The sequence below is a fragment of the Prorops nasuta genome, unplaced genomic scaffold (genome assembly GCF_024137725.1).
Source record: "Prorops nasuta isolate Cenicafe-Biocafe unplaced genomic scaffold, Cenicafe_Pnas_1.2 PNAS00006, whole genome shotgun sequence".
In the NCBI taxonomy this organism is placed as follows: domain Eukaryota; kingdom Metazoa; phylum Arthropoda; class Insecta; order Hymenoptera; family Bethylidae; genus Prorops; species Prorops nasuta.
The window spans coordinates 1,745,246-1,757,479 of NW_027116803.1; the positions used below are offsets into that span (position 1 = coordinate 1,745,246).

The 12,234-nt window shown below is 43.3% G+C and overlaps 1 protein-coding gene across 4 annotated transcripts in view; it reads right to left on the reverse strand.

Annotated features, from left to right (window-relative positions):
- Positions 1-12,234, reverse strand: part of LOC136774325 (uncharacterized) — a 38,631-nt gene that overhangs the window by 13,401 nt on the left and 12,996 nt on the right. For 2 of the 4 annotated variants that reach the window (XM_066728536.1, XM_066728539.1), the window contains exon 2: positions 1,100-4,052. In XM_066728536.1, coding sequence (XP_066584633.1) covers positions 1,100-3,370 — 2,271 coding nt within the window. In that variant the 5' untranslated portion in view covers positions 3,371-4,052. Of the gene's footprint in view, positions 1-1,099; positions 4,053-4,775; positions 4,940-12,234 lie in introns of those variants that run through there. The other 2 variants (XM_066728537.1, XM_066728538.1) reach the window with 2 other exon arrangements.

The window sequence follows — 12,234 nt, forward strand, 5'->3', positions numbered from 1 at the left end:
ATTGGACATTTTTCTTCGATAAATAATATAATAACAATTGTAAGGTAATTGTAGATAAGTGAAAAATGGAACGAAAGATTTCAATTTTTACACTCGTTTTGGAAAATAAAGCAAACGCAGTGCACGACATAATTATAATATATTGCGAATAATTAAGGTCATTCTTGCATTGCGAGTTATGTAAAATTTGCTTCGCGTTAAGTTTAATGAGATAAGTGGTGGTGAATGACGTAACGGTTATCGTAAAGAGATGCGTCATAGACAGAAAGAGCATCGTAAAAACTTGAAAAGTCCTGGGAACGTCTGTTTAATTTATCAGTCATTGTGGCTTTATTGGTATTGAACATTGGCATTGAAGCACACAGTGACATATTAACAAAGTTTCGATATCTGGCGAAAGTTTGCTTTATTGCTATGAAAATTAGCGAAAGATCCTGGCGAATGTTCCGAATTGATAAAAGTTAATTTTACAGGGTTGGGAATGCTCGAAGCTTTGGGAATACATAATGAAGTTTGTTGGACGGTTTTTTTGTTATTTTCCTATAGAATGTTGGAGCAGAGGTATTTCCCAGAAGAAAGAAACGAGCAACGACGTGCAAATTGTAGAAGGACACCTCTGACTACATAGAGCGTGCAGGATCGATAGGTCTGTGTCGAGTATCGGTGCTAGATAATAGGAACGCGAAGGGTATGTATCTCCACGGGCTATTGGTGTCGGTGAAAGAAACTTGGACGGCTACCAAAATCATACGATATATACCGTACGTGTCGCGTCTCGAATGCTGAGGAGTCTGCATCGAGTCGAAGCCCTAGCAAAGCTCTGCTCCGTTCGGTATTCAATCTCGAATTAGCATGATTCTTAGAAACAACCAGAGCGAATTTTCCCGGAACAAACCCTGAGGAATCTTGAATCTTCCGATGCGAATCATCGGACAAATTGATCGTTAGTAAAATATCTACAACTTCTTTAACTACGTATAAATTTTAATTGAATTAAATTTGCAGAAGACGTAAAGAATCGGTTTAACATTGGTTGATATATAATTGTTAAGAAGAAAGAATTATGTAGTTCTGGTACAAGAAACTAAAGTTATTTTACCTGAGCTTTGTTCTGGACCTCATGACCGGTTCTCCAGGTGTTGATGGTAGGTTGACGCGGTCCTCGTTTATCCAGCAGCAGCTCGCTGGGGCACTTCTCGAAGATGAGTACTCGCTCCGCTACGGATCCTCTGGTGAGGAAGGGTCTGACAGGATTGTTTCCGGTTCCAGTAGCAGCAGCAGCTCTGATATGTTGCTTCTGTTGAGTGGTCAGTTCGGGATGTGGCACCTGGTCGAGTCTAGGTCTGGGCGAGTTGATTCTGGGGCCCCATCTGGAGGTCACCAGATCCAACTCGTCCCTCGAGCTCTCCTTGATCTTCTTGCTGTCCACCTCGAACTTTGTCCTGGTGCTCGACACCAGTTGTTCCGTCGGAGCGAACGTCGAGATCTTGGATTGGTCGTCCAGTCGCTGCTGAGTCGTTGGACTCTGTTGAGCAGCTCTGTATCGCACTTTGGCGTAGTCCACTATCGACATGTTCGTAAGATCGTCCTTGCTCAAGGATTTTGCTTCGGGGCCGATCGACTGAGCGTTGTTGGGTCCGGTCAGCACATTGTTAACCATAGCTGCAGACGTTGGCACGAAACTGCCAGCAGCAACGTGATTGCTGAGACTCGCGTGACTGCCAGTGTGGTTACCTATGAGATGATTGTGTCCCAGTATGATGGGCTTGACCACCTCGACCTTGGGCTTCTCCCGTTTGATCGCAGGTTTCTGCCTGCTCAAAGGACTACCAGTCCTCTCCACCGGCTCCTCCGTAATGACCGAGCCCGTTTTCAAGGCGTTTATCAACCTCTCCTCCTCCCGTGCCACCTCGTCCAAATAAGCACTCGAATTCGAGCCCGTCCTCTTCTCCTCCTTCCCAGGCGATAGTCTCAGCTCGGAGGCTCTGTTCAAGGTCGACGCGGCACCGTCCACCACCGTCTTCTTAGCCTCGCTCAGCTTGTTCTTCAACGGCCACGTGGTCAGGCCGGAATTCGAGGGACCATTGGACTCCGACGCTGGTTCGGACGTTGGACTGCTCGGAGAACCGATGACCGTGCTGTTTGGCCTCTTTTGCTGAACGACTATCTTCGAGGGCGTCAGATCAGCTGGAAAAGTGGTCTCGATGGTCTCGAGGAAGACCTCGCGATGATGCGAGCCAGGGGCCTTCGTAGACACTTGTGGTTTCACGATTTGCGACGGCTTGTTGGAGAACGGCGAGGTAGGGGACAGGAGGGAGTTCTGCTTCATTGCTTTCGTAGGTGTGGTAGCGGTACCACTTTTCAATGGCGAATTTATTTGTTGCTGCTGCTGCTGCTGCTGCTGCTGCTGCTGTTGTTGTTGTTGAAGGGAATTCCTCTCGAATTTCTGCAGAGCAAACTGAATGGAGGATGGCAGAGTTTTGGACGGCGACCTCTGCCTGGAAGCAGCGATCCTCGCCTTGTCCTCGACCACAAAATTGTTCACCAATTTCTCAAGGTTACCATTGTCGAGATTCGGCGCCTGCGCCAGGATATCCACCGCGGTTGCCGTGGTCCCACCACTGGAGGACATTTTAGCGGAATTCTGAGGCGAACTTTGACCCCCAGTGGACGGCGTAAGAGCGGTACCAAACTTGTCCGCTGCGGTCGCGTTGCTGTGACAATTTAGAATTTCGGTCGGAGCCAATCCTCGGCTCTTCCAGGTCTGGTAGATGGCCTCGGCGTGGTCGCTGATCTGCTTGGCAATGGCAGCAATGTCCTCTTCGCCGGTAGTCGTGGTTTCCGCCGGGAATTTACGGCGCAGGTCGTGCTTCGCGGTTGCCGCCATATCCAAAAGACTCTGGTACACCTGCAGATCCCGTTGCTGCTTCCGGCTCCAGTTGGCGCTCTCTAGTTCCAGCTGACGAGTCTTTCTCAGGTCCGGATGATGCTCGAGGAGGAAATTGACGGTTCGACTGGTGAGATCCGAGGACCGATCGAGGACCAGTTCGACCAGATCCGGGCTGTCCTCGAGGGGTACTACGTTGATGGGGATGGCGTAGCCGAAATGAACGGCTTGGCAGTCGACCTCGTCGAAGGAGTCGCGCTTCTCGTTGATGAGGCAGGCGTTGAGATCGGGACAGTGGACGGCTCTGGCTGGTCTCGGGTCAACCGTCGCTGGGACGAAGAGGTCGCGTCGGGTCGCACAGACCCGCCGCTCGGTCCTTTCAAGCGTCTCTGATCGGCGCCCGCAGGAGCGACGCGTCGTCCTCGTCACCGCCGCCGTTTCTGCAGATGCGGAATTTGCCCCGGCAGCTGCTGCCGTTGGCATATCTCTCAAACCATCCACCTTTCTCCGCTCCTCCCTCGTGGCTCCGCCCGACTCTCACCTGGCTCTTCCACCGATGGCCTTCCGGTTCTTCTATGCATCCTCCTGAAGAATTCGGATATGATTACGCTCGATGAGAACCAAGTAGATTTCTCTCTCGCACGACCAGTGGAAGGTGAAGATTTATTTCGACGCAAAAAATACCTCTTATAAAATTCTAAATTCTTCTTTCTACGAAGAGCCTACGCTTGGCAGTGTTTCAATGGCATCAAAGATTCTTCTAGTTTTTCTCCAGCGAGATTCGTCGGTCCATTCGGATGTTTTTGGGAGGCGACTCGACTCTGCTCTTGTACAAGTTTTCCCTTCGGTGCTAGCGAGACGGCGTCCTATTTTTAACGGCAAGGTGACAAAGTATGCGGACACCCTCGCGAGGGCAGCTCTAAACTGGCGCAGGGAGGAAGTCTCTTTGTGCGCTTCCGACGACGCTTCGACTTGGAATTCTTGGCACGTGGACTCCCTCGCGAGGGTCGATTTACTCTCCTCCTCCTCCCCCTCCTCCTTCCACGCTAACGCTCCGGCGATTGTCCTCGCTAATTTACCGCTGCTGCCTCACTTTCTCACCAATTTCTTCATCCTGCTACCTCGCTGCTCTTCCGGAGTCTCTGATGCGATGCTCGCGAATAATCTGCAATTCGACAAAAAACCAACATCTGGTTAATCAGTTGCGTCACTTTCGAGATCATTACATACATATTTATACTGCTACAATTCTAGCCTGTCACGGATAGAAAAAAGGACTACATATTCACCAATGTAGAAAATTTGCTTAAACAATATTGCATCAAGAATTTTATCGCGTAGTTTCATCGCCGCCATGTTCCATTTACAGATCGCTCCGGTATATGCAAGAACCGATCATTTATCAGCGTTCGTATATTTGGTATGCCAGAGTTTTTCCAATTGATTACGCCATTACGAGTATGAAACGTTAAAGCGTTATTCTGTTCTAATTAGGATTGCATGAAATTTATCGGCGAATTTAGCGTTGGAAGAAGGGAATTATGCAGGAGAGACGGGCCAGTTTTTCCAAGCCGCTTGCAAAACGCTCTCGACACTTTCTAAACTCGCATCCAACAATTTCCCCTTTCCCACGCGACCAATGCTGTTTCTTTGCGAGTTTTTTCGTGTCCTTAATACTCGGTCAAGTTTTTTCTTCCAGCCAGCGCAGAACCTATCGCGCTATCTAAATTCGGATCTAGCCTAGCCATTTCTCTCTCCCTCCCCCTCTCCCTCTCTCTAGCAGAGCCTACTCGCGGTATAACGGAACACAATTGACATTTGCGACGTTAAGAATAGAATGGACGGTAATTTTGATGACGATTTTATGGCAGCACTTGTACATACGTACCCAGAACTTTTCACCTGCCTTCTTCGGCGTTATAAGGAAATGGCCGTGAAACGTGTGGGACGACAATGCATTCGAGGGCGTTCGCACACACAAACCCCGCTGATTCTAAACATTCTACGATCATAATTCCAATAGACGAGCCTCGATGCCTTATTCCTAGGCTGGATCATCCTTGGATCCCTCCACGAACTTCCATCTGTATATTTTTTCCAAATTTTTGTGCAACGACCTTGATGCACGTAACATCCAATAAACTCGAGTCATCCTAAACTGTTTCTCTCGATAAATCTGATGAAATAAGCAAGCGAGGTTTCAGGAACCTCGGGCGAAGAATCGTTATTTTTGTTCATATAAGAAAGGCTTTTGTGGATAAATAACCATTATTATTATCATAGAGAAGATCGGAAACACTTCGTGGCTCGGGAAGCAACAATGTGTTAAGGCCTACAGCCGATTACTTTTTGTTTTTACTTTTAACGGTGCAGAGGCAGTTGGAGCGCAAAAAACGAGTGGATCCCGTTTAGAAGAGATCGTTATTATTGTTGATACAAAGAAAAAACGAGTACAGGTGTACTCTTATTACAAAAAAGGACTGGGAGAACGCGTTTGTTCGAAGAAAACGAGCATCGGTGTCCACGACTGGTTGCTTTTTCTACTTGCAGCCAAGTGCGGAAACGCAAATATAAATACGTGCGTACAGCGTGTTTTAGGTTTTATTTACGTTTAGGAGAGTTGAGTTGCGGGACGAAAATACGAAAGTTGACTAAAAGTTGAAGTCGCAGTTAAAGGGAAGCGAAGCGAGGCGTGTGTAGTGTGCTACTACTACGAAGGCAGTCACTGTACGAGACGCGTGCACGATCGTGCGTCGCGTCACGTAAAGTCAGGCGTGTCTCTCTACTCCTCAGGCTCGGGGCTCGAGGCTCGGCTCAGTCGCGGCTCTCCTTCTCAGCCTCCTCCCTTTTCTATTCGCCGCACTCACCTCTCCTCCTCTCCTCCTACCTCCTTTCATCGCTACATTTATATTCCACAACCATAAACGCTCCTTTGTCTCAAAGTAGGACTAATTGTAAACACTTTCGTCGCTTTTATCGCCTCGAGAAAGCGACGCGTGCTCGATGTCGTTGGATTGTTTTCCTCCCCGCGTGAATATTCCACTCTATACCTGTAATAATTTGCCAAATTCCTTTTTTCTCGAAGGATCACGTGCATTCTTCTTTCTAAAAAGGTCACGTGACCCGTTGACGTTGGATCATTTTCCTTGCTGAATAAACATTCCACGATATTCCCTTAAAGAATTGACAAAAATCCTCTTTTCTAACGAAATCACCAAAAATTCCAAAGTTACGAGCAGTGTTATCTATGACCATGGGATGCAGAGCAGTGTCACAGATAGAGTGTCGGGTTCAATAATGAGATTTATATAAAGAGTGACGCATACGTATTTGTCGATATGTAATCGATCTGAGAGATCGGCCAGTTCCAGTCTGACCAGCAGCAACGCCGGCAGAACGGCGACGACGGTCGCTGCTGAGCGCTGCATTTGCTCGGCGTTATTTTTAGCGTAAGCCAGGCCGCATGCTAAAGAGACAAACCACAAAACGTGAGCGCGATATAAGATGCGACAGATATGCGCACGTAACTCACTCGGCTTTTCTCTCAGCGAACTTACACCGAATTACATTTCAGTTATCGCGCTGACACCGATGAACTCGCATAATCGACCATCGACGACACGTGCCAGGGATTATCTATTCTTTCCCGGAAATCGTAACGCGACTTATTCTCGCTTGTTAAGTGGAAGCTTCGTGACGATTGTGCCTCGAGCGAAACGTCCGCTCCGTCGATTGTAATTATTGTCCCAAACGATTGAAAAAAACTGGACGATCTTAGCTCTGGTATTTTTCCCTGCTTTTAAATCGACTTGGCTGTGTCGACACACGTTTTTCTATCGAATAAACGTCGAGATGCCATCTACGTCGGGCTCGCGTGAAATCACCTCGTTTCTCACTCTTTCCGCGGGCGATCATGAAATTTTCTTTACCGTCCCAGCTCGCGGAAAAGTCTCCGGGGCAGCCTCCATCCTACAACCAAGGATTCTTACCACGCGAACAGATTACGCCGTACCGCAAAACAAGCAAAACCTCGCGAGTAATAAGGGAGTGCGAAAGGTGTATTTCTTATACTGCATATAGGTTTTTTCTCCCTCTCTCTCTCTCTCTCTCTCTCTTTACCTTTATTCCACGATCCACAATACAAAATAACAAACATTTCCTTCCTGCTGCACTTGTAGAGAAATTCTTTAAAACACTATCAAACGTTCAATACCGTATTAATAATAATCGAATCAATGAAAAATCTTGCAAAAATTTTATTTTCCATCGAGAATTTTTCCATTTTTAGTAATCTGGATTTATCGTTTGTATGAAAACTTCTTCATCCTTTATTACACTCGGTTGTGATTTACGATAATTATAATTTCAATCGAGCATTGATAGGCATGCGGGTGTTGAATGAACAAATTGATAGAAAACTATGAGTAGGGAGGGGGGGGGGGGGGGAGTAGGAAACTGCTGGGAGTAATCGAGCAACTCGAATGATTTATCAGCGTTGCTTGGCGACTCTGCTGGTGAACGAGAGTGAAAATTATCGTCTCAGGGATGTGAAGATCTGTTGCAATGGCCAATCGGAGGAAGGCGAGGGGAGCAAAAAAACGCAGCTACTCTACTCATCCAATGGGGCACTACGTTTAAGTGTACCAATACTATGTAAACGTACGTAGAGTTTATTTCGGTACATCTCCTGTAATATTAGACGTGATGCAAAGACTCCGAGACGCGATGCAGGACCCACCACTTAGTCTTCCTCAGCGTTAAACTCGAAGAATCTTTTCTCGAGCAACGACAATCACCCCTAATTTCCCCATTTTCCCTCATCAGAACCGCCGATGCACCATCGCAATCTTATTTCCTTTCTAAATCCCCTCGGGAAACAATGCAATATTTAGTGTATACATATATATATAGCTAAATGTCAGAAGTTGTATTATATCGCACGCGTGTGTGCTATAGATGTATATGCATAAATAAATGTGTATATTTTCCGTGCAATATTGAATCGAGGATGGAAAGTAAGTTGGGTTAAATTACTGCAAAGTCGTTCCTGAAATGGTATGCAAAGATTGCAAGCCTCGCCACGTGTCATTACACGGCCTGGAGTGAATGGCTACTTGGCCTGGGAGAGATTGGTTAATTAATTTTCAATCCGGAGTGTGTAGCATTGCCTCGTTACGTCGACTTATCGCTCGGAGGAATTGCTGCTGCATGTAATTCGTGTATGTATTGCGTACGTGTGCCCAATATTGATACACACACACACATGCGTAGTCAAAATTCCCCTCGACTTGTATCGTCCGGTATTTCTGGCACGAATTTAGCTCTATCTGACGCCCCCCCCCCCCCCCCCGAATAGTCTCGCTCCACTCCGGACAAATCCACCAATAATTTACTTTGCCCGATTTCCAAAAACTCCCCGGACCAAATTCTTTTGTTTTCCTCGTATCCATTATACAAGTACTATTAGCTCGAGTTCCACATTCGATTTATCCTTGCTTCGATAATACTAGACTGTGTAGTTGAGTCGAGTGATAAGTTAAACAAATATAACGAGTGTAACTTAAAATCCAGCAAAGTTGATAATAAAATAGATAAAAGTAAATTCGGCAATTGGAATTCGATAACTTTGCGATATTTGCCAGAGGATATCTAGGAGTTGGGTAAAATTGCCAGAGTTCTGATTAAAAATATTCATTGAAGCTGAAAAGGGGTCGATACTATCGAGTTGCGTGTGTATCAAATTCGTGTAAAAGGGTGGAGGGGGAAGGAAGTAAAATCCAACTAATTTTAAAGTCGTTCCAAGCTACGAAATGCAAACTTCGCCATGCAAAGTTTGGATCCAATTTACAAAAGATGTAATGAAACCACCAGAATCAATTACATGGAAGTACTTGTAGTAACTAATTTACTTTGAATTTCTTTGTTTCATTTATATATATATAGATAAACCATTTTACTTCCATTCTCAGTTCCAATTTCCTATATATATAGTTATAATACTCATATATTATATAATTCTTTAGTAAAACCACAATTTTGATGGAAAATTTTTGCACCAAAGCCCGAGTTATTCTTTCTTTGAGAGAAACGTATATAATGGAGGAGCGAAGCAGGTAGTTTATTTGGCACAAGCCAGAGGCCACTGTACCGATAAGAAAACTTCACGAGTGAAAAAACTGAAAAATTTGCTGGCTGCGAGGCTCACGCGCGATGCTTTAACCCGATGAAACCACAAGACCGCTCTAATTCAGTTTATCCGTAGCTTTATTCGATAAACTGATTCCTGTTTTCACAACTCGTGTGTTATTCCTTGGAGCAATAAAGCAGACTGGATATTTTAATCTGCAATCTTATCGCATCAGAGTCTTAACACTTGATCGCTTAAACGGCAGTCTCACAACTATCACGGAAAGATTTCTCCAAGGAAAATTATCTTTCGCATGTTTATAATTAAATGCTATTAGAAACAAGCTTTTGCTACATTTTCTTTCAAGTTTTTAATCTTGTTATTTATTTTTCAAATTCTGATGACTGAAAAACTGTGAAATGTAAGAATTTAATGTTTAGTTTAGATTTTATGTTAAAAAATATGTAGAAATCATTGTGTCAATAGTTTGAAAGCAGCATATATATTGCACGAATGTGTAATATTGATCGATTGTTAATTGATTGCTCCCATGTGAGCCATGCAGTGGCAGAGTATTACCTCATTTGTGCTATAGTTAAGTCGAGTTTTCATCTCAAATGATTCTAAATTATATTCATTATATATTTTTTCTCTATGCAATTACTAATAGTTTTTCAAAACTTTGTACTCTTCAACTTTTACTAAACTATAAGCTTTGATCCTGGTTGAAGGAAACAACTTATATAGTGTTAAAAATGAAAAACGAAGCATATACGTGATATTTTCGCAGCAAAAGTTTGTATCGTAGAAAAATAACTGATGGATATTGCAGAAATCCTTAAAGGTTACTTTCTATTATCGCTTGAGTTTGTCTTAATAATACCTTTACGAGTAAATCACGTTTGAATCAAAGTCAGAAGGTCAGAATATTTAATATAAATTCTGCTTGAGAGAATGGATTAATGAAAATTAGAAAAAAGATTACAGGATTGACCCCCTGGCCACACTCTCACTCTTTGTATCTTTGTAATATATAGGAAAAGAAGATCGTTTATCATCTTCAAACTAAAGTTAATTGTCATTTAAATAATAAGGCATGGTGTTATCACCAGTAAAGAAAAAAACATCAGTATTAATTATCTTTAATAATAATTGTTATCTTAACAACTCATTTAAAAATCTAAATATAATTCCACGATAATTACGGTGATAAATTTAGCCCAGAAATATTAGTTTACTTCGTTATAAATTACAGTTCTATATATATAAGAAAATAAAAAACCTACTAAAAATAAATTCTCTATCTTTATAACCCCTTTAAACAACTATTTTGCATGGCTACTACAAATTCATAGGTGCAATTCGTTGGCAGCTTATTGAAACCGAACAATAACCTGTTGATCCATGAAAAAATAGCTTTGAAGGAATAGTTAATGCCAAGTTTATTTTCACCCGCCTATATTAACTCTCTAGCTGACTCTAGCGCTTTAATAAATAAGACAAAATTTGTTTATTTCGAGGAGACGAGTATGAGCGAAATACAGCGGACGATTAGCAACGATTATTACACGTATATATAGAAACGAATATTTATCATTCGATAAGAGTTTCCTCCATGCGGATTATCGAAGCAACAGGCACAATAGAATGTCGGCGTTTCTTGCTGGGTCACGTAATAAATTTTCTTACGACTTTCCTTGCCATGCGCGAGATTTAAGTCATCCTTTGGAAAGCTGAGCCGGGAAACTATAATTCAATGGGCCGGTCTCGCCCGTTCCCCGTACTCCCACACGACGACGATTAGACAGAACCACTGAATTATTGCTGCACAGGATGCGTACGTCATCGTCATCGCTTCTTTCCAACGCAGCAGCACTCGGGAAAATTTCACGTCTCGCACCGTGTGATCTACTTTAATGACGCGGGATGTGTATAGTTATTAGAAAGCGCAGCTTGTGGAATATCAATTGGAAGTCATCATCACTGATGATCATTCCATAAACACGCTATATATTATCGAACAATGTATCCAAGAAAATGCCTGTATAATTTTCTTTGTATCGATATAAAATTTGGAGAAAACACTCCAGAAAAGAAGATCCCGAAGAGGGTTTATTTTTGCAACTCGCTCGAGGTATCAGGACGTTGACTTTATCGTTTGCTTAGAAGATATATCCTTCGTAAAGCTGTTTGATACTTGTGAGTTTTCCGGTACGAGGCCACTAAACCGAAGAAGAACGTACGTCGAGCCAAATATATTTTTGAAGCGTTCCGATTGTTTTTCCTCTTTTCTCCTTGGCACCTCTTCTTCTCTTTTGCATCGCAACGTGCGTCTTTGACGTTGCATCTACGTCATCGTCGGAGGCCACCGGTAATTCTTCAGGGTGTATCCCTCTCTCTCTCTCTCTCTCTTGATTAGGGCCTATATATATATAGACATTCGCATGAATTAACGCATATGGGAAGAGCGGCTAAACAAACATCACCCCCCCCCCCCCTCCCTTCCCATACTTCTTCATGCTCTCAAACCGTCCGTTCCCTTTTCTTCCCAACGTCATTTCTACCCAGGTGATTCCGTTGTCTCTCTACACAGAGAGACCGGCTAATCCATTGTTTATCGGAACAATGCTTCTTCGTTACAGATATACCATACGGAGTTTCGCGATTTACGACTACGCACTGTATATATAGCATACATCCCACGTGTCCACTCTTCAATATACAGACTAGTTTGCGAGACTTTCGTTAATTTCAAATCTCTCTCGATATAGGAACGAAAAAGAGTACATGATTATAAATTAATATTTGACAGGAGGCAAGCTTGTAATTATATTTATTACAATTTTAATAATCCTATTAATTCTAGTCCTACTTCAGGATATATATCATCAATCTTCCGTAATCTAATTTGAAGAATCGATATATCCGCTTTCCATTTATACATGAATAATCTCGCGCGATGTAAATGTTTTGATATTTTCAGTCCTGGATCTATATATATATATACTGGTGGAAAGTGGAGTAGGTGTATGGGGAGAAATGATTATGGGACAAGTAAGGCGCGTGTTACGATAATCGTCGTATAAGGGAAGAAAGAGATTTTAAGATGTTATCGTTATCGTCGAGTGGAACGAAAGAGGAAATCTTGTAATTTGCCAAGAGTTTTAAGAATTGTATCTGCAAGAAAAAGGTTAGCTAGGTAGAGGTGAAACGCGATACT